We start from the raw sequence: 25242 nt of genomic DNA on the forward strand, positions 1-25242 counted from the left end.
CAAAAAAAAAAAAAAAAAACAACAACAACAACAACCAAAAACCCCACAAAAAACACAAAACTCAATGTTAAAGAAGTTAGATACCTGGTAGCTCATTTTTTAACCGATGGATTGTGTTACACTTTTCACACACATGATGGCAACATAATCAGCAGACCAAACGCAGGAAGCCGGTGGGAGCCCAAGGCTGTGGCCTCTGCTGGAGGACAGCCCACTAAGCTCGGAAGATGCGGGCCTCCCGAGGGACAGATCCAAATTTCCATTCTTGATTAGGAGGTGGGGAAATCAAGTCCAAACATCGTTCCTACGTAATCCCGTCCTAAGTCAGATCTGTTTTCTCCGTGAGCCACTTGGTTCCAAGTTCTTCCCCAAGTCACTTCATGGTCTTGCTGCTGCTGATCATTCAGAGCTGCCTATGGCCCCTTCCTGGGCCGGGGGGCGGTTGTCTGACCTATTTGCCTCTTCCAGAACAGTTCCAGCAGCCTCACTGGAGTCCAAGAATGCTGCCTCCATTCCCCCCTCACCTAAACGCTGCAGGTAGGGCACGGAGGCGGTGGTTCCTGCTCCAGAAGCTGAACTTGGCCAGGTTTGGAGGGAGCCACAGGAAACCAGTCCATCCATTTGAAATGTTTCCATAAACTTTCATCGCACCTGTGGGGTTATCTACAAAAGTTTTACCATAGATCATCCCAAATCCCCAGTTCCGGGTGAGGGGGTGAGAAGGTGCAGGAATGTACCTCCCCCAACACAGGGCTGTTCTCTCTGAGCCAGACCAGACTGCTCTGATGGCATCACAGAATGACACCCGGCTCAGTTCTGAGGCCTGGGTAGCTCAGCAGGTGGGTGGGGACCCTGCACGAAGCTGCAGGAAGCCACTCCCGAAGCACCCCTGGGGTGGCAGATCTGCTCAAAGTTAAGACGGGGGCATCAAGGAAAACAGCCCCAAAGCTGGGCCAGGTCGAATCCCGTTTCAGGCTTCCACATTGGATTTCCTGGGTCACATCTTCAAGTGACTCCGCGGCCAGCTCAGGCTTGGGTGCCACACTCCACGGTGGGGGGCAGCACTCCCTGATGGCCAAAACTGTCCAGGGGGACAGACCACAGGCACAGGGCATCAGATTATCTACATGGTGGCCCTGGGGCTTGAGGAGGCCTCTCTGCAAGGAGCATCCCAGGCACGTGGAGGTCTCCCCCAGCTAAAAGCTCAACTACAAGGGAGGGTGCGTGGGAGAAGGTCAGGAGGAAGTCAATGGATGGAGGGCACAAGGCCTCACTGGCTACTCATCAGGTTCTGGGGGGTTTCCCAAGGGGAAATAACCATCGAAGCATGAAGGCTCCTGCTGTACCTAAAGATGCTTTCTAGTTCCTCTTGACCAACGGGAGGCAGGCTTTAGACAGAGGACATCTGAACTCCAGCAGCCAAAGGAGCTCAGAGGCGTGGGTGATGATCGCAGGGTTCTGTGAGAACCAGCTGTCCAAGAGCCCAGCCGCTACCCCCACCCCTCACCATCCCATGAGGATGAACTCACGCCCCTGTGAGATCTCTGATTCTGATCCAAGATGCCTGCTGTTGATTTGGAGGACAGCATTTAGATGGAGGAATCAGGTAACATTTCACTTGGATCCAAGGTGAAAAGGTGGAGGAAGTTTGTGCACAATGCTCCAGAAAATGAAAAAGTTAATCCAGACAAGATCAAATGCAGCAGGACTGAAGTGTCTGACCTCTCCTCTGCCATCAGAGCACTTGGCCCTGAGAGGCCCCTTGGCCGGGTCCATGGGGGTGCCTCTTTCACTGAAGGGAACCGAGAGCAGGGCAGGGATGGGGAGGGTGATGGGGTGATGACACACATCATTATAAATAGCAAACCTGGAGCAATGAGATTTCAGAAACAAAACCCACATAAACCCACAAACTCATCTCTAGCCCCAACGTATTGTTAAAAAGGTTACAAGGGAACAAAAAGGAAACCCCTTTTCAACCTGGGTCAAATGGGGGAAAGATCAAGGCTACACCCTGTGGGTACGTGCTCACACAGCACATCCCCTCCTCCCCAGCTAGAGTCTTTCAATGTCACAGGCTGCAGTCTCATCACTGAAGCCCTCCCCTCCCCCTACACTGCTCCCCACGCTCCCCACCCTCCCATCTAGCCCAAATACACCCTCTCCCTTTTCTGGCCCGACCCCACATCCGGCTCTCCGGCTCTGGCTGAAGGTAGAAGGTAACTACGTCAGGATGTTGGACATGAACTCGTTGAAGCGTTTGGAGTACTGCTCAGGGTTCACAGTCGAGATCTCGGCCCCCGCCTGTAACACACAGAGGCTGACTCAGGTCGAGCTCCCTGGCCCTGAGAGCCTACAGCCGGGAGGAGCCTGGGTATCTGGAAGTCTCTGGCCCAGCGTTTGAACTGAATGCTGCACCCCTGCCTGGGCAGGCCCTCGAGGGGCAGCTCCCGTCTCAGAACCACCGTGGCCTTGCTCCTTTGACTCACAAGCCCCCGCCTGAACCCACTGAGTAGCGGCAAGGCGGTGGGGAGGTGGTGGAGAGACTGGATCTCTGGGCGGGGTCCGTGTTTGGAGACAGTAACTTCAAGTCCATGGGGAAAAGGGCCTCTGGGGAGCAGCGTGGGCGTGTACACAGAGCTATTCCCTGCAGGCAACAGGACGCACAACTTGCCCAGCAGCTCTGGGAACGGAACCAATAAGCTGAGAAGTAGGGGCCACTAGGCTGGGCAGATCAGCTGGTGGGGAGAGCACAGGGGTGGGCGGCAGGGAGAACCGGGAGGCTGGGAGGGGGCCTGCTCCCTGTGGGGGCGGGGTGGGGAGCGGCTCAGAGCAGGAGGCCCAAGGCTGCCCGCCCCGGGCCTCGACGTGGCAGGGAGGACTCACCCCGTGCTTCACTGTTTTGGCAGCGTGCGCGGCTTTCTTCTTAGCATCATATGGCGTGAGGATGTCGATGATGGCCATGAAATAGACCTCTTTCTTGGGGGCACCTGCAGGGGAGGGAAGCAGGAAAGGAAGAAGAGGCGGCAGGGAGGAGGGCAGTAAGCAGCTGGCCCCGTGGCCAGACAGACGCGGCTCCCACTTACTTTCATGGCTTTTCATGGCATAGACGTCAACAGAGGGGTCGAACTCCCCAGGACCAAAGAAGCGGGGGAAGCTGAGGAGGTTGCCGGGGCTGTCCGGAGGCGTGCCGTAGGAGCACAGCAGGTTGCCACCCAGCCCGTCATTCTCGCACTCCTCGTCCTCTGCCCGCTCCTCCACCTCCATCTCCTCCTGCTCTGCCCGGTCCACGTCGTGGATGCCCACCAGCAGGCTGTAGTCCATGATCTTCAGCTGGGCCAGGAACTAGGGAGGGTGAGGAGGGAGAGATGGGAGGGAGAGGTTACAGGGACACCCCAGTGGCATCTGGAAAGAGGAGAAAAGGCACTCCCTTCAAGTCCATCCTCCGATTCTGAGCCCCGGGCGAGAAAAAAACATCAGTCTCTGCCTTCAGTGAGCTCAGTGCCCAGCGGGGAAGACGGCTGTCCCTCGAGGGACGAGGCCGTCCCTCGAGGGAAGTAGCTGCGGGAGCCAGGGCAGCGGGGAGAGGGGCCTCTCTGGGGAGAGGAGCCCAGGCGGCCTGACGGAGGAGGAGCAGACAGGCAGGCAGAAGCTGCGGGAGGACGTAGAACACTGAGGGAAGAGGAAACCGCCCGAGAGACGCTGTGGTGAGTCCCAGCGAAGAAAGGAGTCCCACACTGCACGGAGGCTGGAGAGGTGGGTGTGACGGGGCAGTGGCTTTCAAGCCACAGGTCTCAACCCACTGCGAGCCGGAAATCTAATTTAGTTGGCTGGGACTAGGCAGTTTTTATTATTAAATACTATGGAACAGGATAGAAAACATATGTAACACGACGTAGGCAGGCAGTGTTTCAGTTGTGCGTGTTGGGCTGTGAGGTAAAATGTACTTCTAATTGAGGGGCACAGGCAAAGCTTGAAAAACTATGTAATTCAGCTTCTTTAACAGTCAGGATGAAAATGAGGAGGAAAAGAAAAGGGAACAAACACCCCATAAGAAAGCCAGAGCCGGGGCGCCTGCCTGGGTGGCTCTATTGGTTAAGTGTCGGACTTTGGCTCAGGTCACTATCTCACAGCTGATGAATTCGAGCCCTGCATCCGGCTCTGAGCTGTCAGCTCAGAGCCTGGAGCCTGCTTCAGATTCTGTCTCCGTCTCTCTCTGCCCCTGCCCTGCTCATTCTCTCTCTCTTTCTTTCTCTGTCTCAAATTAAAAAAATAAAAAAAAAAAAAAAAAGAAAGCCACAGCCAGGCGACACTCTCAACCACCCACTCTCCTGGGTCTCTAACGTGCCAGCTACAGCTGTGAGCTGATTCCTTACAATAAACATCTGTCTGTCTGTCTGTCTGTCTGTCTATCTATCTGTGTATCTATCTGTCGGCACCCTAGTCTATTTCTCTGGAGAACCTTAACCAATTGCCCTCTGATGGATGAACAGGTAAACAAAATGTGGCACAAACATACAGTGGAATATTATTCGGCCCTAAAAAGGAAGGCCACTTTGATATGTGTTATATATAACATGCATGAACCTTGAAGACATGATGGTAAGTGAAATAAGCCTGACGCAAAAGGCAAAAACTGTATGAATCCATTTATATATAAAGCACTTAAAACAGCCCGATTCACGGGGCGCCTGGGTGGCTCAGTCAGTTGAGCATATGACCCTTGATTTTGGCTCAAGTCATGACCTTGTGGTTCATGGGATCACACCCCATGTTGGGCTCTGCGCTGACAGCATGGAGCCTGCTTGAGATTCTCCCTCTCCCTCTGTCCCTCCCCCAATCACATTTCCTGCCCCCCCCAAAATAAATAAATAAACATTAAAAAAAAAGTCTGATTCACAGAGACAGAAAGCAGCGTGACGGCTGCCAGGGGCTAGGCAGGAGGAGAAACGGGGAATTAGTGTTTAATGAGTACAGAGTTTCGGTTTGGGAAGATGAAAAGTTCTGGAGATGGATGGTGATGACGGCTGCACAACAGCATGAATGTACTTAATGTCACTCAACGATATACTCACAAATGGTTAAGACAGCAAATTTTATCTTATGCGTATTTTGCCACAATAATAAAAAAAAAACATTTTAAAAGTTTGTAGGGTTTGGTTTTAATGAGCAGGCTCCCAATTTGTTAAAATAGGAAACACTGAGTTATCAAGCGGTCCAGTAACGCATTCACTATTTAGCACCTGCCCGCCCTGGAAGAACTTCTCCACAGGAAGCCCCATTCCACCAGAAGGCTGCTGGGTAAGTGGAGAATGGGAGCCAAAGAAGGGCCTGCTTGGTGGATGTCAGCAACTGGCTTCTCGTTGCCACCCTCTCCACTACAGGGACACCTCCAGAAAGAAAGTTTCGGGGCGTTTGAAAAAGGTGCTGGAATAGATTAGCGAAGAGGTGAAGGAAAGCATTCCAACTTGAGTTACAAAGCTTCTACCGGCACAAATGTCTCCCCCGCAATGGAATACGCATTCGCACCCACACTGTTCAAATCACCAGCCTTCCTTTTGTCCACACTCCTGGAAAGTAGTGAATTCAATTTTTCTTAAGGCTGAACAGGCTCCTGATCTGAGGACAAGAGGGGGCCTCCTCAACCAAGGTGAAAACGAGGGTTAGTAAGTACCTCCACGTCCCGTTTCAGTTTTTCCAGGAAGTTCTTTTTACTCTCCTCTCCCACATGCAGCTTCTGCCCCTCATTGAGGAAGTCATTGTCTTTGAATGTCGGCAAGTCCTTGGCCTGGGAGAGCAACAGCAGTGTATTAGGCTGGGTACCATTCACCCCCAGAGGTGATGGTACAGAAAAGGGAAGGGTCCTTAGAGCACAGATGGTCGCCTGCCCAATCAATAGGTTCAGCACACGAGGCTACAGTCCCAGGCCTCGGGCAGGCAGGGATGGCAAATATCTGACATACGTCAGACACTGAGGACTGACCAAAGCACGTCTTCCTGCTGAGCCGGAACTACCTCGGGGCTCAGGCAGCCACTCCCCAATTCAGGCTAGACTATGAGACAGAGATCGCCAGCCCTGTAGGATGATGACCAACCCAGCAACGGTAGAGATTAAAGGCTGGAGAGAGGCCGGGGCCGAGGATGAGGACGGGCGGGAGCTTGGTGACACAGCACCGACAGGCCACACGTCTGGGAACTGGGCTGGGGGCTGTGGTGGAGGAAGGGACAGGGTGACCGACAGAAGGTGTTTCTGATTCCAAGCAGCCCATTCCACACTCGCTCAGTACAGGTCCCGGCATACCTTCTCCTTGTCGCTCGCTTCTCTGGCAACAGTGGAGCCCTGAAAGGATAAGAGCCGTCAGGAGAGGTCCAGCTGAGGCAAAGTCCTTTGAGCGAGAAAACATGCACCAGTCTTTGGGGAGAGGCAGCAGGTGAACTGAAGGAGGCTGGTTAGAGTCCTAGAGGCCAGGAGGCAGCAACTTGTTCACTTCCCGTGTCACGGACCACTGACCGAGCTCTGATCGGACACTAGGCACGTGCTCGGCCAACAGCCCCGAACCAAGACCCAGGCCCCGCCCTTAGGGGACTCTCCTTCTAACAGGGGAGACAGGCAGTAAGAAGCAGTTATGCGATTAATTAATCCGTTAGTTACAACAGTACTAGGTGGTACGAGGGAGGAGGACACCAAGAGCACTAGCACAGGGCGGGTCCAGACTGGGGAGGGGCAGCGGTGGAGGCCAAGGCCGGCTTCCTGCAAGAAGTGATATGTGAGCTGAGCCCAGAAGGGAAAGCAGGAAGCAATGAGGTGGGAGTTGGTGGAGGTGGAGAAAAGGGCAGGGAGGGAACGCAGGCCAGGCAGCCCGCGCGAGCTGCTGGAGGAGGAGAGCACGGGCACTGGAATGGAAAGAAACCCTCGTGGCTGTAGCAGGGAGAGAGAGGTGTGAGGGGACACGTCAGGAAGCCAGCTTCGAGAACAGTGGAGCACGGTGGCTCACAGTCACAAGCGTGTTCCTCTCCGTGTCCAGAACCGTGCTTGTGCTGTCAGTCCGCGGGGCCCGGACACACGCCTGAGTGCGTGTATCAGCACAGCCTGTCCCTAAAGTGCTGCCCTCGGCGTGCACGCCCCACTGACAGGAGTTGAAACACATCGACCGTGCCATAAATATGGTACGATAAATAACCCCTTGTCACTGTCATCTGGACCTCAAACAGCCTTTGACCCGTAAGAATTAGGCACATCAACTCCCGAGTCTCCCGTCCACGCCAAAACACGTGCCCCGGCTCTCCCGACACGTGGGAGGGCGGCCACAGAGCCCTTTACCTTGAGGTCATACTTGCGGTGCACAGTGAGCCGATGGCTGAACACGTTCCTGGTGACCACCATGTAGGTCTCCACGCCATCCACGGTCAAGCGGTACATGCCCAGGAACTGCGGCAAAAGGGTGTTGCCGTGACACTCCACGATGAACTAGAGCGAAGGGAGGAAGGCGGATGCTGAGGAACGTGTGAAGGTGCCAGGACGGACGGGGCTCGCCCCAGGCTCAGACGCTCCCGGGGAGTCTGGCTCCCAGACCGGTCGGTTTCAAAGGGGTCCTGTGAAGTCACAGGGGTTTCCTGGACATACAGCGGGCCAAGGCCACCCCCGCCCCCAGCGGGCATGGCAGAGGGAGAGGCTGAGGCAGTTGCAGAGCCCTTCTGGTTTCACACTACTGGGATGCCACCAAACGTGTCTGCCATTTCAGAGGTGTGTCAGCACCTCAGACGGGTCTGGCCTCTCCTCTGCCGGCCTGAACGGGCAAGCCGGAGGACACGGGGCGTGCAGAGGCGGGGCTGCCGTCCGGCTGTCCGGGAAAAATGAACGGCCCTGCACCGGGAGGCCTTAGCCGTGCCACGGGCAGGGTTTTCGTTGTCCCCCCAAAGACCAGGAGTCCCTTTCACCACTTCTCAGGGGCCCCAGAGACAAGCCAGCTTTCCCTGAAGACGCAAGCAGGCCACCGCACCGCCCCCTGCTTTTCTCCGGGACCGGTTCCTGATGAGCGGGGAGTCAGAAGGGGAAAAGCAGCGAGCCTGCCGAGCCCACAGGGCCTCTTTTAGAAGACACGCGGCAGGTGCCCGAGTGTGAAACTTCCCAACTCTGACAAGAACCAGCTGTTCGATGGGACTGAATCGGTAGCACGCCTTCATGTCTCCTTTTTCCCTTTTTTCCAGTAGGCATTTCAGCTCACAGACACATGGCACCGGGAAGGGCCAAGTGCTTGGTTCTCAGGAGGTGTGGGCCGCTGTGAGAGGACCAGTCCCTCCCCAGGGGCTCTCTTCTCCCTCTTGCCATCCTTCCTCTACCGCCCAGGCTCGGGACTCACCATACCTGGTGGTATTTCTTTAAGATGTTGTGCATCTCAGCCACATCCTCACTTGACACGGTCTTGATGACAAAGCGCCGGTCGTAGGTGGTGAGGAAACGTGTGCCACATCGGCCCTGGCTGTCACTGTTGATAGGGGCGCTGCGCGTCACCGAATTCTGACGGACCAAGACAAAAGCGGGCTGGTCTTGGGAGGGGAACAAAGACTCTGACCTTTACTTGGGCCAGACTGCTCTGAAGCCAGCCACGCCGAGACAGGCAGGGCCTTACCCACCCCTTGCCTCACCGGAAGTTCACCTCTCTCCTGAAAGTCCTCCTGCAGAGTGACAAGAGCTGTTCCTTTCCACCAGCTCCTGACTGGATGGGAAGAGGGCTGACTATGAGACACTTCCTCTCATTCTGACCCCCTAGAACTGCCCTGTAAACTAAATCTCTGCCTCAGACGTTGGGGCTGAGCTTGAATCCTGACGCTCACAGGTAACATGACCTTGGGTGAGCCATTTAACTTGTCCACTCCTGAATTCCCTGACCTGGAACATGAGGCAGACGGAGATGATTTTCCCAGTTTCCTGGGGCGACAAAGACAAAGCTTAGTGTCACCGCTCCTCCTTGAGGCCCTACTCCCATCAGGATCAGAGAGCAGTAGAAGCCTCTAGAGGGGGTGGCGGGGGACACGTGAGTCAACCGAAGGGATGTGTTCACCAAGCAGACCTTTGCAAGGCGAGGCAGAGAGGGAGGTCCCAGATGTCCCCATTCCCAAGCACACATGTGGGGATCTGCTCACAGAAACGCCTCCTCTCCAAGCCCTTTCCTCAGCTCTTACCTAGGATTCGACGCTTTCCCCTCACTGAATGCCTCCTCACGGGACCCCGGGGGAAGGAGGGAGCACCACTGTCATGGGGAGACTGAAATGTGACATGGTGAGATGCTCCCTGAATTAAAAGGGCATCCCCAAAGCAGGGTGTCCCCGACCCAGAAATGTTGAGTAGGCTACACAGCTGAGGGCCTCACCCTCCCAGCCTGGTCCTTCTCCCAGTCAGACATGCAGGCCTCTAGCCCAGGTGTGAAGGAAGGTTCCACTGCTGCCTTGTCTGCAGGCAGCGCTTTCGGACTCCAAATCCTTCGAGTCCCCTCTCTGAACTACGCCCGCCCTGCCTCTATGTCAGTTGTGAGCACAATCATTCGCCCACAAGGTTATTAGAGGAAAAATGCAGACACCGAGAGGATGTGGTTAGAATACCGAGGGGAAGGGAAGGGGCCACAGCGGAAGGAAGACGTCCGAGCAACGTGGGGTTGCAGTAGTGGCAAGAGTTTTCAGAAAACCTCCAGCTCCAATCAGGTCGTGATTCAGCTCAGGGCTCAGTCCGAACAGACGGGGCTGGAGGGACCTCCCAGTACCTCCTAGACACAGCCATTCTTGACCGTTCCGGGCCTGGCATCTCCTCCTCCCACATCCCCGTGCCCTCCTCTTGGGGATGGCGTCTTTGCAGGAGGCCCTCCAGAGCGGAGGGGGAGGGCAGGGGGACTCACCGAGGCGCGTTCTGCTCCTCAGGAACTATGCTATGAAGGGCTTACTGGGACCAGGCCGGGAGGTGTTATGGTCTCTAAAAAGATTCGGGCGTCCATTTTCGATTTCAGTAGGCTGTACACTCTTTTTTTTTCTCCCCCCCCCACCCCAACAGACAACTGAAAGTCAGTTGTATTTCTTACTGCTACCAAAGTGAAGTGGAAAATTCTCCCGCCATCACCAGCAGGCTATCTGCCAGGGGGAGAAGGTCCAAGGAAGGTGCTAGGCGGAGCAGTAACAGAAACCACGCACTAGGAGTCAGACTGTAACGTCCCTGATACTGGGACTGATTCCTTCCAGCAGGCCAAAGGCCCCTATGGCATTATCAGCCCCTGGAGGGGGCAGTCACCAGTCTCGCCAATCCCCCCTCCCAACAGAGGACAGGGGACAAGTTTAGGAGGTGGCACTCATACCTGGCAAGGTTACACTACCCTTGAAGTCTTCCTTTTCTACTCTGTCTTATCTGCTTTAAGAGGCCTCATCTCCCGCTGGCAACAATTCTCTTTTAAGTCAAACTACGAAGGAGAAGGGTTCTTCGGCCTAGACTGGGAATGTCAGACTGAGATGAAGCAGCTTCCGCAGCCCTCTCCCTCCCGCGCCTCTCCCTCCCAGGGAGACAGCCTGAGCCTTCGAGGCAGTTTCAGAACCACTTCCAGGGCCCTCACCCCTCCAGAAGCCTGCCAGCACCGGGGGAAAGACCGCCGGGCGGGCGGGAGCAGGACAGGACAGGAAGATGTAGCGTAAGAACGGTGGACCAGTCTTGCCTCTCCTCGTCCTGTGGCTTCCTGGCCCCACTTCACTCCCTGACCCCTCCGACTTTGCAAAGACACCCGGTACCTGGTAATCCTGATCATCAATCCCAAACCTCTCCCGGAGATTCCGGAACACCATGGGGCAGTACTCCTTAAACTTAAAACGGCTGGGAAGGTTCTCCCTAGGGCAAAGCAGAGAAACGTCTTTGTGAGCCTCTCCTTGCCCATCTAATCCTTACATCAGAACTTCTGCGGGCTTGGTCCACAGGTCATCAGAATCGGAACAATTTGTGGCGCTTAGAATGGAGGTTTCTAGGCCCCAGAAATTCTGGAGAGGAGTCTGGAAACTGCATTTTTAACCAATACTCCTGGTGATTCTGCGCATGTAAGAGTTTTAAAACTTTACATCCCTTGTGTTGACTTTGTAAAAATTAGTCGAGCTGTATACTTACAATCTGTGTACTTTTCCCGCGTGTTATCTTTAGACGAAATCGACATTAAAGGGAAAAAACCTTACCTGCCAAGAAGTGAGACGGAGTGCAGGCGCTTCCTGCACGAGAGCTGTACTTGCTACCTGTCACTGGCTGCCTGGGAACAGCAGTTGTGAGGCGGACAGCAGTCTGACTGCTAAAGGGAGCGGACTTTCTCCACCAAGGGACCCTCTCCTCGGGGACGCTGCTATCAACACGTCCTGAGGCCCTGCCTTGGGCTTCCCCCGGGACGGAGGACAAGGGTGCTTCGGATTAAAGAGATCTCAAATGACTGGAATCCTGTCTTTTCAGGAAGCCTTGTCTGTGGGCTGCTGGCACCAACCTCAACCCTTCCCACTCCTTGGTCAAAAACTCAGACTCCCGGGAGGGTAGAGAATCGCCTTGAAGGGATGCCTCCTCCAAATCCTCCGTCTTTACAATGGCCACCTTCCTTGGGGAGTCCCTTTGAGAAATACATCCCTCTGACTACTCCAGGATGATATACTTCGAGGAAATAAAAAAGCAGTGGCTTCTCATGAGGGCAGGGGCCTGGTCTGCCTCATGTACCCATCTCCTAGTAAGGAGCACTGCAGGCTAATAACTAGCACATAAACGGTCGTTGAAAGGCCAAAAGGAACAAAGAAAGAAAAGAAGAAATTGATGCTCTCCTTTAGGCCAAGATGTCAAGGTCCCGGAACTTCACCAGAGGCCACAGACCCTGAAATGGGCAGTGGTTCGATGCCCACTTCCAGAGCCCTGACCCCTGGGAGAGAACAACCTCCTTTCCTGCCTCAGAGCCAAGGGCTGCCTCTTCTTCCTTACCAGGTGTGATACTGTGATATAATAAGAAATATATACATTTGGTCTTCATTCCTGTTTCGGACACAGAGCAGCTAAAAACCTTGGAATTTCCTAAGTCATAAGAGCAATAAAGAGGTCTTTTTTTTAATTCATAACAATCCCCTTTCAACCACATCTGAGCTTATGTGAATAAGGTGATTTTTGGAAAGCCTCAAAAGATAGGTGCTGGTTGCCAGGGGAACCAACCAGGATGAGAGGGCTGGAACTTTCAGTCCCACTCCCTGGATGGCGGGGAGGGGAGAGGGGCTAGAGGCTGAACCAATCACCAGTCGATTTCACCAATCATGCCTTCTTAATGAAAACAGGGCTCCGGAGTTCGCAGGTGTTGCATGCACGCAGGTGTGGGGAGGGTGGTGTACCTGGAGAGGGCATGGGAGCTCCGCACCCCTTCCCACATACCTTCCCCCATGTGTCTCTTCTAACTGGTTGTTCCTGAGCTGTACCCTTGATGATAAACTAGTAATCAAGTAAATAAACTGTTTTCCTGAGTTCTGTGAGCCCCTCCAGCAAATTAACCGAACCCAAGGGGGAGGGTCGGGGGAACATGGGCCCCACAGCAGGCTGGTCAGAAGCACAGGTGACGACCTAGATTTGCGATTGGCGTCTGAAGGTGGGGGGCAGTTCTGTGGGACTCAGCTCTTCACCTGTGGGGCCTGATGCTAACTGCAGGTGGACAGTGTCAGAGCTGAATTGAATCGGCAGGGCACCCGCCTAGTGTCCTACAGAATTGCTTGACGTGTGGAAAACGCAGTGAAGTGACGTGTGGTAGTGGTGTGAGAAACACAGGAGTTTTCCGTCCATACAGGTGGCCGCTTAGCCGAAGACAGATGTCTTCTAGAATAAGATGTCGTTATTACTTACTGTGGCAGAGAGGCCACTAAGGGATATTTTCAAATCAAGCTTCCCTCCAGGCTAGCAGTCTGGCAATGGTGGGGTGACAGAGCCCAGCTGGTGAGGTGCGGGGACGGTGGGGCAATGGAAAGTGGAGCCAGGATGCAAATGCAGAACGGAGGGGAGTGTGAACAGCGAATGGTTCCCGGGGTGACCCAGAGTAGGATGAAAACGTGAGGCTTCCAGAGGGCTCAGAGCCGGCCCCACACTGGACCAGGTGAGATGGCTGCTCCAACAACCTGAGACAAGCTTCCGACCCCAGTGTCGATCCCAGAAGCCACAGTGAACGAAAGTGGGAAGAATTGCTTTGGATGGCGCCCCTGGGCCCCATGCTCGGCCTGTCTTTCACACACCCGTTGGAGAGGGAAGAGCTTGGCTGCATTCCGGGCCAGGAACATGTCTGGCAGCTTCTTGCCTCAGACGGAGATCAAGATAGGGCCACTGCTGTCAGCCTCACACTAGACACCACAGCTCGTGAGCAGCTCACTGCTACCTAACCTGGCCCCAGATGAATCACCCTGGGCCTGGCCACATGCCCCGAGGGACACCGGAGGCAGGTAGACAAAGGCAATGACGAAACACCGCAAAGGGGAGAGGCCCATAATGAATGGATTTTCCCTGCCAGTCTGTCAGCTCTGAGATCCAGGTGTCCCTGTCACACCCTGCCAGGAGCTGGCTTGGCACTATCGTGCGCCAGTTTTCGGAAGCTCTCTGCCTTGAGGGAAAGGACTGCCCACAAAACCTGAGCCCACTCAGTAGGTAACTTACTTATTGAAGAGATGATTGTCCACCTTGATCTTGCTGTATGCTTTGAAGTCATCTGGCATTAGCATGACAGGGACGGGGACATTGCTCAGCTCATTGATCTGCAAAGCAAGAGACTCAATATGCTACAAACGTGAATGCCGCCATCTCACCAAAAACGTGTCTATGGAGTCCCTCCTGGTCTTTATATTTCTGCTCTTGTCTTCAAGTTAAGTTCCCAACTTCATCTCTACCTACTGAAATTCTCCCCATCTGATAAGGTCCAGCTCAAAAGGCACCTCCCTCCAGGAAGCTTCCCGTGATTCTCTAGACCATAAATATTCTTTCTGATTTTGGAATTCCTGAAGCAGTGTCTGCATCTGTCCTTTGGCCATCACATAGCCTCCCTCATATTGTGGTTAGTGCTTATCAACCTCACAAGCTTGCTAGACTCTAAGCGAGGCAAGACCCTATTACTGATCCTTGTAAGCAAAGGTCATCTAACTGATCTCCAGAGGCTCCATGGTGCTTGGCAACATGATTTGCATCTGGCAGATACTGTATAAATATTGGTCAAATGTAGTAATAAGTAGATCAATGAAGAAACATCACACAACCTATGTGGATATGGTGGCCTTTAACATCTTCATACAAATTGAGGTCACTCAAGAAACCAGGTTGTGGTACGAAAGCAGCTGGATGAGTTTGTGTGGGTGGATAACTCATCTCCGAAGTGAAGGATTAAATTTATTTTTATAAGTTCACTTATTTATTTAAAAAAAATTTTTTTTAACATTTATTCATTTTTGAAAGAGACAGAGCGCGAACGGGGGAGGGCTAGAAAGAGAGGGAGACACAGAATCCGAAGCAGGCTCCAGGCTCCGAGCTGTCAGTACAGAGCCTGACGTGGGGCTCAAACTCACCGCGAGATCATGACCTGAGCCAAAGTTGGCCGCTTAACCGACTGAGCCACCCAGGCGCCCCTAAGTTTACTTATTTGAGAGAGAGAGAGAGAGAGAGAGGAACAGAGAGACAGGGAGAGAGAGTCCCAAGTAGTCTCCCTGCTGCCTGCACACAGCCAGATGCAGGACTTGAACTCATGAACTGTGAGATCATGCCCTGAGCCAAAATCAAGAATCAGATGCTTAACCGACTCAGCCACCCAGGTGCCCCTAAAATAAAGGACTAAGTGAAAAGATGAGGTAGACATCTGGCCACTGGCTCACTCTCACTCTCCTGATTAAAAAAGGGCCAGTTCTTGGGGTGCCTGGGTAAGCAGCCAACTCTTGATTTCAGCTCAAGGTTCTTCAGATTGAGCTCCGTGTCAGGCTCTGAGCTGACAGCAGAGAGCCTGCTTGGGATTCTCTCTCCCTCTCTGCCCCTCCCCCACTTGTGCTCTCTCATAATAAATAAACTTTTTTTTTTTAATTAAAAATAGGGGCGCCTGGGTGAGTGTCTGACTTCAGCTCAGGTCACGATCTCACAGTTCGTGAAGTTCGAGCCCCACACTGGGCTCTGGGCTGTCAGCGCAGAGCCCGCTTTGGATCCTCTGTCCCCCGCTCCCCCCCCCCACTCCATCTTCATGGATGTTCATGCTCTCTCTCTCAAAAATAAAAAATAAAAATAAAAAATAAATTTTAAATAATTAAAATTTAAAAGAGCCAGGTCCTGCCTTCTGCTAAACTGGGGGAGATGGGGTGGGGTGCCTTACAAACCTTCCCATGGGCTTTCTTCTCCCTTCAGGGAGCAGGAGGCTGCCGGAGAGCAGGCTTCCCATTGGTGCAGAGCTGAGAGAGCTCATCCTGCCCTTCCCTGTCCCCAGCTTAGCCAATTAGTGGTCTAATTAGCCACAGATGTCCTCTCCCTTCACAGCAGAGTATTTGACACTTGACCCTCTACCCAGTGGCCACTAATGCATTCAGGATTTACAGAGGAAACCTTAGGTCTGCCTTAATGGCTGGGGGGGAGGGGACGCACAGCCTTATGTCTCCCAGAGACTTTCCTTGCAAATCCTATTATCTCAATGAGGCCCATGTGGCAGTGAGGGAATAACCTAGAGTCATTAGGAGCATGAATGGGGGAAGCAGCATTTAATTTGCTGCCCCTTTCATGCTGCAAACCTTTTTTATTTAGAAATGTCAGAGGATAGAAGTTCAAGTTAATGCAGTAACCAGGCTGGGGAACCATATTTTCCTAGAGTTAGTGAAAAACCTAATTTGCTTCTGGGGAAATGAAGGAAGGCACAGGCATATATATGTGGCGGAGGGGCGGGGAGTAAGCAGGGTACTGGCAGAAGTTGGCAGTGGGGCAGAGACTCAAGAAACTGCTAGCAAAAACGGACAGGCATACACACGAGAGTATATCCTGTATGGGTCCATTTACATGACATTCTAGAGCAGAAATCTACAGTGAGAGAAATCCAAAAAGAGGCTGCCTGGGTTTGGGCTGGAGGTGGTTGACTGTAAAGGGACATGACAGGTGTGATTCTGGGGTGACAGAAGTGTTCTATATGTTGTTTGGGTTGATAATTACATGGCTATATACATTTGCCGAAACTCATCAGACTGGACCTGAAAATTCCCAGCATTCAGGTCTGTGATGCCTGCCATTGGCTTACCAGCCACACACACACACACACACACACACACACACACACACACACTTCCCATTCCAGGGGCTGCTCACAAGGGAGCCCGATTGTTAAGTTTGTGCCTTCGGAGGAAACCATTCTACTTCCTCGTTTTCTTGCCAACACAAACAATTCATGGTAGCTGGCCCACCTCCTCCCCCCGCTCCCCTCGCCCCCGCCCCAGCATATACTGCCCGGCTCTGACAGCTAAAGAAGTTAAGAAGTTCATAGAGCATGTGCAGCTTCCGGATTTTCTAGTTCACACCTCCACACTAGAAAGGACATACCACTGGCTCCAAGAGTATGGTTTTATACCAAAATGTTCTAGTATTTGCTATCCATAGATTCTGGGATCGTCTCAAATCCAGATTTGGTGCCAGGGCAGGGCTTGATGCTGCGAGGATTAGAAAAGACTGAAGCCCTTGCCTGCGAGGGTCAGCTGCGGCAAGCCGGGGGGAATTATTCTAACAGCAGCTATTCAGGAACACTCATTAATTCTCTGTTAACTTTTAGTTCAGCCTAGTTCGAGTGGTTGTCCAGTTGGTTGGTTTTCAGCTCTCCCTTCATCTCTATTCTTGACTACACAACCCAACGGGAGGAAATTTCTGAGATACTTTTTGGCGAACAATCCATACATCTGCACTATGTAGACTCACCTCTCATTTCCACTGGGCCCCATGTAGATGATTCACTCTGGGGATTAGCTGTACTATTTTTTTTTTTTTTTTTTAGTTGTGCTAAATTTTACATCCCCGGAGAGTTCTATTCAATTTCAATTGAACAAGCACTTACTAAAATACCTACTACATGCTTCACTTCATGTTAGGGAGGAGGGGGCGCACAGCGGGGGAAACATGCACACTATGTACCCAAAAGAAGTAGGAGGCTTCTCCTCTAATCAGGGAGATGAGACAAACCCGTGACATAAGAGAAATTCAAAGTCAAGTAGTATACAAGTAAGTGTGAACACAGCACAGAGACATCAAGAACAGGAGAGGCTCAGAGGGTGAGGTTAATGTGGTCACAAAGACTCCTGGCTCTCACACATCAGGCTTGAAACAGGGCACCTAATGCCTCTCCTGGTATTGCCAAGGGCACTTGACACTGGAAGAATGTACAAGATCATGTTACACCCCTACTTAAGATCTTTCATGGCTCTTCATCAACCGCAGGGCAAACCTCCTTAGCCTGACATTTAAGGCCTTTCCTGACCTGGCTCAGACTCTGCCAAACTCCTCTTCAGCTAATTTCTACTCAGTGTACCGAGGGCCTTACTATATGTGCCAGGGCTGTGCCAGGGCTGTGCCAGAGCTGGGGATACAAAAATAAAAAGACATGATCTCTGTCTAGCTGAGAAGACAGACAACAAAGAATACAATGTGATGAGTGCTATGGAGTTATGAATAAAGGGAGGTGGCAAAACAGATTAAGAAACTGGTGCTGCCTGGGAGTGGGAGTCAGAGTTGCTGGCTAGAGGAAGCTGTGGAGAATGTGTGAGAAAGGCCTAGGATGGTAGTTCTCCAAAAAAAAAAATAAATAAATAAGAGGAAGGGAATCCCAGGTGGTGGGAACAGTCAGAACCAAGCCTCAGAGTTGTAAACGTCTATTGCCCAGCCTAAGTACAGAGCTGGGGGGTGAGGAGAAGTCTGGAGGGTGAGAGGGTAGGTCAGCAGCACTAAGGAGTGGAGGGAGACAACATAGGAAGATAGGTGACTGGTCTAACATGTTCATATTATCAGTATTAATAAAGAACAGCCGCTTCTTTTTACCAAATACCTAAAAGTGGCTGGTGCTTTATATTATCATATATTGTATATACAAATACATAGATATCACATGTATCACATATTTTCTGCTCTGTGCTATTATTATTTTTTTATTTTTTTTAACGTTTATTTATTTTTGAGACAGAGAGAGACAGAGCATGAACAGGGGAGGGGCAGAGAGAAAGGGAGACACAGAATCTGAAACAGGCTCCAGGCTCTGAGCTGTCAGCCCAGAGCCCGACGCGGGGCTCAAACTCACGGACCGTGAGATCATGACCTGAGCCAAAGTCGGATGCCTAACCGACCAAGCCACCCAGGCGCCCCTCTGTGCTATTATTTCTAATACCTTGTTGGTCACATGAACTGCTGTTAATCTGATTTTGCAAAAGAAGTTCAGAGTACCTTGCTCAAGGTCACATAGACAGGATGTGCAGAGTCAGGATTTGCTCCCAGGTCGGTCTGGTGCCCCTATACTGTGCTGTGTGATCCTTCTTATGGATAGCTACCTTGACTAAGGAAGCATTTTCCATCCCTTGCCTCTATTCTAATAATCTGCAAGGCAAGTGTTTTTGCTTATTTTATAGAAAAGGAAAATGAAGCTCCAAAGCTATAATAAAGGGCAGAGCCTGGATTTGAACTTAGACTTGTCCACTATATAAATCTGGACTTAACTAGGCAGGAAATGGGAAGTCCTCTTGGGTTTAAGTCTGGGAATTCACATGTTCAAATGGAACAGAAAGGTATCCTGGAATCAAAATCCAGTAAGGACTGGAAAAGGCAAAAATAAGCAGCAGTAAGACCATTTATGGGGCCATTACAATAGTTCAGGTGACAGACTCTGGCAGCAGGAATTGAGGAAAGGATAAAGCTAAGAGAATCATACAAGATCTGGCTAAATGCGGGGCGCCTGGGTGGCTCAGTCAGTTAAGCGGCCGACTTCGGTTCAGGTCATGATCTCTCGGTCTGAGAGTTTGAGCGCCGCGTCGGGCACTGTGCTGACAACTCAGAGCCTGGAGCCTGTTTCAGATTCTGTGTCTCCCTCTCTCTGACCCTCCCCTGTTCATGCTCTGTCTCTCCCTGTCTCAAAAATAAATAAAACGTTAAAAAAAAAAAAAAAAAAAAGATCTGGCTAAATGACACTTCCTCTGTGAGACCCACTCTGTCTTTCCCAGGCTGAATTAATTATTCATTCCTCTGTGCATCTTTATAACCTAAATATCACACTCACTTGGGTAACTGTTTGCTTACATGCTTGATTTTTCCACTAGGCTGTGAGCCCCTAGAAGGAAGAGACCACCTTACCCATGTTTATGCCCCTAGCACAATGACTAGCACATAGTAATTGCACAATAAATGCTGGCCAGAGGAATTCATGGCTAGAAAAAGGGGACTGAAGGATGGCAACACCAGGACAAAGAGAATAGAGACAGCAAAGCTGTTGTGACTTTGCCAAAGACTCATGGTCTGGAGAATGGGAACGAAGATTAAGTCAGCTATGGAGAAGGCTATGACTAGACCTTAAAAAGTCTTAAATACCAGGGAGAGAAGAAGAAACTTTATTTGGTAGGTAGAGGGGAGTAACTAAAAGTTTCGAAACCTGAAAGGTCATGACTTAAAGCAACGTTTCAGGAAGATGTGCCTTTCCTTTATTATCCAGCACATTTCTGGGCCAAGCAACCCCTCTGCCCTTCAGCAGAAGTGCACTTGCGGAATGCATATTCATTCAAGTATCACGCTAAATACAACGTGTTAGGATGGTAAATCTGTTGTATCTCACATCACGTAAGTGGTTTTTGGATTATCCACATGATTAACTCCATGAGCCATCAGCATGAATAATAAGGAGGCTAAACAAGCTGAGTGAGAAATTTAGGAGCAGAGAATTCACCCTCGGCTGATCCTACTGGAGATGAAAATTCAGTCGCTAGTTCTAGTCTGGTGAACTTCTGACTCCAGAAGCCTCTACTTCCCTGTGTGACCTTCATAGGAATTGTTACACAGAAGGCGTGGGCGGGACGTGCTGCTTTCCTGACCTGTCCTGCAATTCTGTGGTTGGCTCAGCAATGGGCTGGCCACCACTGACAATCATGTGTCACCTGCCTCCATCAGAAAACATGTTGTGTTGAAAAACACACTCCCAAGACCAAGGAAGTCCAAGCAAGACCTCAAACCAGAGAGGAAAAAAGCACGAACAGAGCCACACGTGCCAACAAATTCACCCCTACGTTTATTCGTCCTTCTGCACACCGTGGGTTTTCTTCTCCTTTTCTTCTCGGTGAGGTGGAAAGCCCTGGCAAAGGGCAAAGTTATCCAAAGGCCTCACTAGAATGGGAATATTTACTGAAGGTTTTAAAAGTGGCAGAGCAAGACAAAAAGGCAGGTAAAAGAGGTTCTGGGTCTGCATTAGGCAAAGAAAATACATGGGCAGAACAGGGGTGAAGTGTGGGGGAGAACTGAGCAGACTTAAGAATGAATCTGTCCCTTCCACCGTACACAAAAATTAATGCAAAATGGATTACAGACCTAAATGTAAGAGCTAAAACTATCAGACTTTTTCTTAGAAGAAAATATAGGGGTAAATTTTCATTGACCTTGGATAAGGGGAAGGCTTCTTAGATATGACACCAAAAGTACAAGCAAACAAACAAACAAAAATACATAAATTGGACTTTATCAAAATTAAAAACCTGAGCTTCAAAAGATACCATCAAGAAAGTAGAAAAGATAATCCAAAGAATGTGAGAAAATATTTGCAAATCATATATCTGATAAGTGACTTGTATCGAAAATATATAAAGAACTCTTACAACTCAGTAATAAAAAGGCAACCCAATTAAAAAATGGACAAGAGTGTTTTTAAAAGAATGGGCAAAGGGTCTTAGATGTTTCTCCAATGAAAACATAAAAAAGGCTAATTAGCACATGAAAAGACACTCGACACCATTAGTTATCAAGGAAACACAAATCATAATTACAAGGAGGTAACACTTCAAATCCACCAGGGGGGCTATAATAAAAAAGACAGACGATAACAAGTGTTGCCAAGGATGAGGGGAAATTGGAAACCCCACAACCCTGCTGGGGGAAATGTAAAATGGTGTAGAACAGTCTATCAGTTTCCTGTATGGTTAAATATCGCTATCATCGATTGCTCCCATTCTTTCTGATAACCTGGGTGAATCTTCACACATACCTGATTCCTGAAATGGCCAACAGGTTATCGACCCAGGTCTGGAGATCTCTGGTTTCCACGCCCCTCTCCAAGACAATCTCTTCCCTAACTCAAGAGCCTCTAAACTGTTTTCCATCCACAAAACCCCTGGTTTTCTCTCTTTACTAGTTCTTCCCTGACAGATCCAAAGTCTTCTGACTCTTCTCCTTTTCCTTCAGTCTCCCTCCACAAAGTCCATGGGCCGCATCTCTTGTCCAGGAGAGGAGCTCCTGTAACAACACCAAGCTCAAAAACCTGTCTTTTTCCATCTAGAAGTCAATCAACCACTTCAGGACAGAGTAACTGACTTTTGCTCTCGATAAAGACACAGCATCTCATGCACCATCAGTCACAGACCATCATGCTCTAAACGCCTAAGTGGGTGAGAGACTAAAGAATCAAAGAAACGTGGTATTTGAAACCTCAGATTGCAAAGAGTGGCAACAGTGGGCTTCTGAAGGAAGGTAACCTCCCAGAAGGGCTAGCAATCTGCCAAGAACAATGCAGTCCTGACCCCCTAGAGAACTGCAAGATTTTATACCACTCTTCTTCTGCAGAGACACCTCCGTCTCCCCGATGGGGACCCTAAAGTATCAGACCTTATGGCAGGCCAAGATGAATGCAATAAAGCTTGGAACTAACGGCCCTGCGCTGCTTGGCCTGTCCAGGGAGTGGTGCCCAGTGCCTTTCCCCTGAGGTGCTCACTCATTACACCCAGAACCGTGGGCCTTACTTAAAGTCAATGCCTTCCCAACTAGCCCTCAAACGAACTTTCTTCAAGTTAGCAATGAAGGAGGGTGACCCCCTAGTCCAAGAAAGTAAGAATCACAGATGCCTATCCATCTGCTATTCAGAGGCCCACATCTGGGCAGACTCATTGCCAAACGTCACACACACTCCCAAGAAACGGCGTGCACAAGCACACATACCTGAGGGTGCATTCAGGTTCTCCAACAAGACGATAATCCCCACCTATCCTGGCACCCGGTTGAGAGATGGAATGAACAACAGGAAGCACAGAAAGTGAGACCTGCCATTCAAGCAGCACCAGTGGCCAACACAGCCCATGGTGTCGGACAATGAGCTGCATCTTTTGCCGTGGCCATGGGTGAGCTAATCCCCCACCTGAGGCCTCCATTTCTTCATGTATAAAATAAGGACCCAAGGTAGTTAGCTGCAATATTCCTGACTCTCAGACCTCCACCAGTTCTCTATATAGACAGGATGCTTTCTAGTGAGAAGCAGGCTGTAGAACAAAATTAAGGATTGACTTCCAGGCAGGGACACAAGGTTCACATTTTGATGACCCAGTTTCCCTTGCAATGTTGTCAGATGACCCCTGAAGCAGCAGGAAGCAGGAGAAACAAAGTCTGCTGGACTACTCGCCCAGAGCAGCTTCCAGGCAATGCTAGTCCCTACCCCTGGCCAGGAGGACCCTCGCCTGAGTGAGGTTACTGAAAACCGTAACCTGTCCAAGACCAAAACACCAACAAAGACCTCATCATATGCATGTACTTTTCTGTACTAGATGTAAAGATCTAAAACCCTGGCTCAGACTAAGGTTCATCGATCTCCAGCTGAAGGCTCCTCTACCAAAGCAAAGCACAAAGTCTTGCTGGCCCCAGGCCCCTTTGTCATCATTTGATCTTGAGGATAATTGCAAGTGCTCTGAAAAGTCAGGTGCCTAAACTGAAATTCACAGGAAACCCAAGCCATCAGCTTCATCTTCCTCATTCCAAACTTCCAGCTGGTGAAGTTGGTGTTTCAGGTCCTTTAACTTCCTCTGCTCATTCCTGGTGTAGGGACTCACAGTGCAAGTGGTCAGAAGGCAAGGAGCAAGTGGATGGAAAAGAAAAGAAAGACCCTAAACAATCAGGGCACAAAGTCTTCCAGCTCAAGCACTACTGCTGGGCTCCAACTTCCTAGGACAATCTCAAAGCACCCCAAAGGTCCAGGGGACCGCCCTCTCACCCTAACCACCATCCACTATCACACCCTTCATGACCATACAACAGAAAGCTCAATAAAAAGAGAAGTCAGTGTCTTTCACATGAACACAATAGGCGAATGCAAGAAGACACATTATTTCTACTATGAATAGCTCTCCTTATAATCAGGCCTCACCTTCTCTCAAATGGTTACATTCTCTCTTCTCCCTAACCAAGGAAGACCCTGGTAAAGTGTCTGTGGTTCAAGGAAGCCTGTGCTTCTCCAGTTGATACATCTTGTTCAAGAAGAAAAAAAGGAAACCCAGGAAGGATTTCCACAGTCAGGGGTAGGGAGATCTGGAGAGTGGGAAACTTTAAGCAGCCACACCGACCAAATAACCAGAAATAGAGGAATATTCAGGCAGGCCAATGCCACTTGCTCCGTCAATTGGACAGTGAGCTGGCAGCCGGTTAAAGGAACAAGGGGGGAAACACATGCAACAAACAGGGTGAAGGGATGAAAGCGATTCCGCCGCACCCAGGCCTTCCCCCAGCGCTCCAGGGACTGCCCGAAGCGAGCAAGCCAGACGCAGGAAGCTAGAGGGGCTGGAGGGAAGGGAGGGGGCGACGGCATACCACCGTCGGAGACACCAGGCCTCGCGTGGCGCTCGGGGAGTGCACACCCGGCCGGGACGGCGTGCAAGGGTGGGGTGGGCGTGCAAGTGGCTTGGCGAGGGGCTGCAGGCGTCACCGGCAGGGCCCGCGGGGCGAGGGCCGGGCCTGCGGGGGGCGTGGGAGCGCGCGGCGCCGCGCTCGGAGGGGCGCGCGCGGGGGAGCTGGTTACCGTGTGGTTCACCCCCCACATCAGGACGCTGAGGATCGGCTCGCTGGCCCGGAATAGCTTCACTTTCTGGCACACGAAATGCTTCTTTTTGGTCTTGGTCTTGCTGGCGCTGAGCGGCGCCACCGCCACCGCCGTGGTGCTGGTGCAGTTGGACGACATGCCCGGGGCGGCGGCGGCGGCGGCGGCAAAAGGGGGGGCGGCCGAGACGGCGCACAAGCCAGCGGCCCCAGGCCTCCCCGGGACCGATCCCTACCCCCGCTCCCTCACCGCGCCATGGTAGCGCCCGTCCCGTTACCTCCCCACCCCGCCCCGGTGGTTCCGTCCGCCCCACGGCCCGCCCCCACGGCCCGCCCCGCCCCGCCCCGCTCCGCTCCGCTCCAGGGAGTCGGCCGGCTCGCTCCGCACCCCGCCCCCGGGCGCCGCCGCCGCCCCACCGTCACCAGGCGCTCTCCTCCACGCCCGGGTGGTAGCGCCCGTCCCGGGGAGGCAGAGGCCGCCCCGTCCGCCCCTCCTCCCCGGGCCTGACAGGAACCGGCCGGCCTTGGGACGCCTCAGAGCCCCGCGCCGGAGCAAAAACGGGAGGAGGGCTGGGGGTAGGGCTCGCTGTCTACCGCCGGAGGGTCCCTCCTGTCCGGGCCCCCTGAAGCCAGGGTTTGGCTCTTTCCCTCAACCTGACGTGCCAAGATGGCGGCAGCGCCACAGCTCCGGAGGGGAGGAGGGGGCGGGAATGCGAGGAGGGTGGGACGTACCATCCCACCCCAGGGGAGAGAGGAGGAACACGGCGAGGGGAAAAGGCAGTCCTGCCGGGAAAACTAAGGAACGCCCCCTCGCTCCACCCAAGCGTGGATCTTCCCACTCCCTGGGGCCCGGAGCGCGCTCCACCCGCGGGTCACGCCCCTTCCCCCCGGGGCCAATGAGAGAAGCAAGCCGAGAGCCCTGGGTTTTATGAATGGGTCGCGCGTCCACCCACCTGCCGCTTGGCCTCCTCCCTCCAAAGGGTCCAGTTAAAAGACCGGCGGCACCTTAAGACTTCTATCCTACAGCCGAGAAACATAATCGTCTTATTCTCTGGCTCACTTCATGAAATCTTTCGGTAAACTGCCCACGCTTTGTTACATAATTCCTCTTGGACGAAGGATCTCCATACATTCGACACAAATTAACAGGTCAATATCGTTCTGTGGGGGAATTCGTAAATTCGGTACTCCGCGCGTGGTTG

General features: G+C 51.9%; 1 protein-coding gene across 1 annotated transcript; it reads right to left on the reverse strand.

Annotated features, from left to right (window-relative positions):
- PIP4K2B (phosphatidylinositol-5-phosphate 4-kinase type 2 beta) lies at positions 1 to 25219 on the reverse strand. The gene is made up of 10 exons (XM_049637514.1): positions 24024 to 25219; positions 13670 to 13767; positions 10765 to 10861; positions 8366 to 8518; positions 7322 to 7468; positions 6302 to 6340; positions 5675 to 5788; positions 3087 to 3345; positions 2887 to 2990; positions 1 to 2304 (listed from the first exon to the last, which is right to left on the reverse strand). The coding sequence occupies exons 1-10, from the start codon at positions 24180 to 24182 to the stop codon at positions 2224 to 2226; spliced, it is 1251 nt and encodes a 416-aa protein (XP_049493471.1). The 5' UTR covers positions 24183 to 25219; the 3' UTR covers positions 1 to 2223.
- Positions 25220 to 25242: the final 23 nt, after the last annotated feature.

The sequence above is a fragment of the Panthera uncia genome, chromosome E1, assembly GCF_023721935.1.
Source record: "Panthera uncia isolate 11264 chromosome E1, Puncia_PCG_1.0, whole genome shotgun sequence".
Classification (NCBI taxonomy): domain Eukaryota; kingdom Metazoa; phylum Chordata; class Mammalia; order Carnivora; family Felidae; genus Panthera; species Panthera uncia.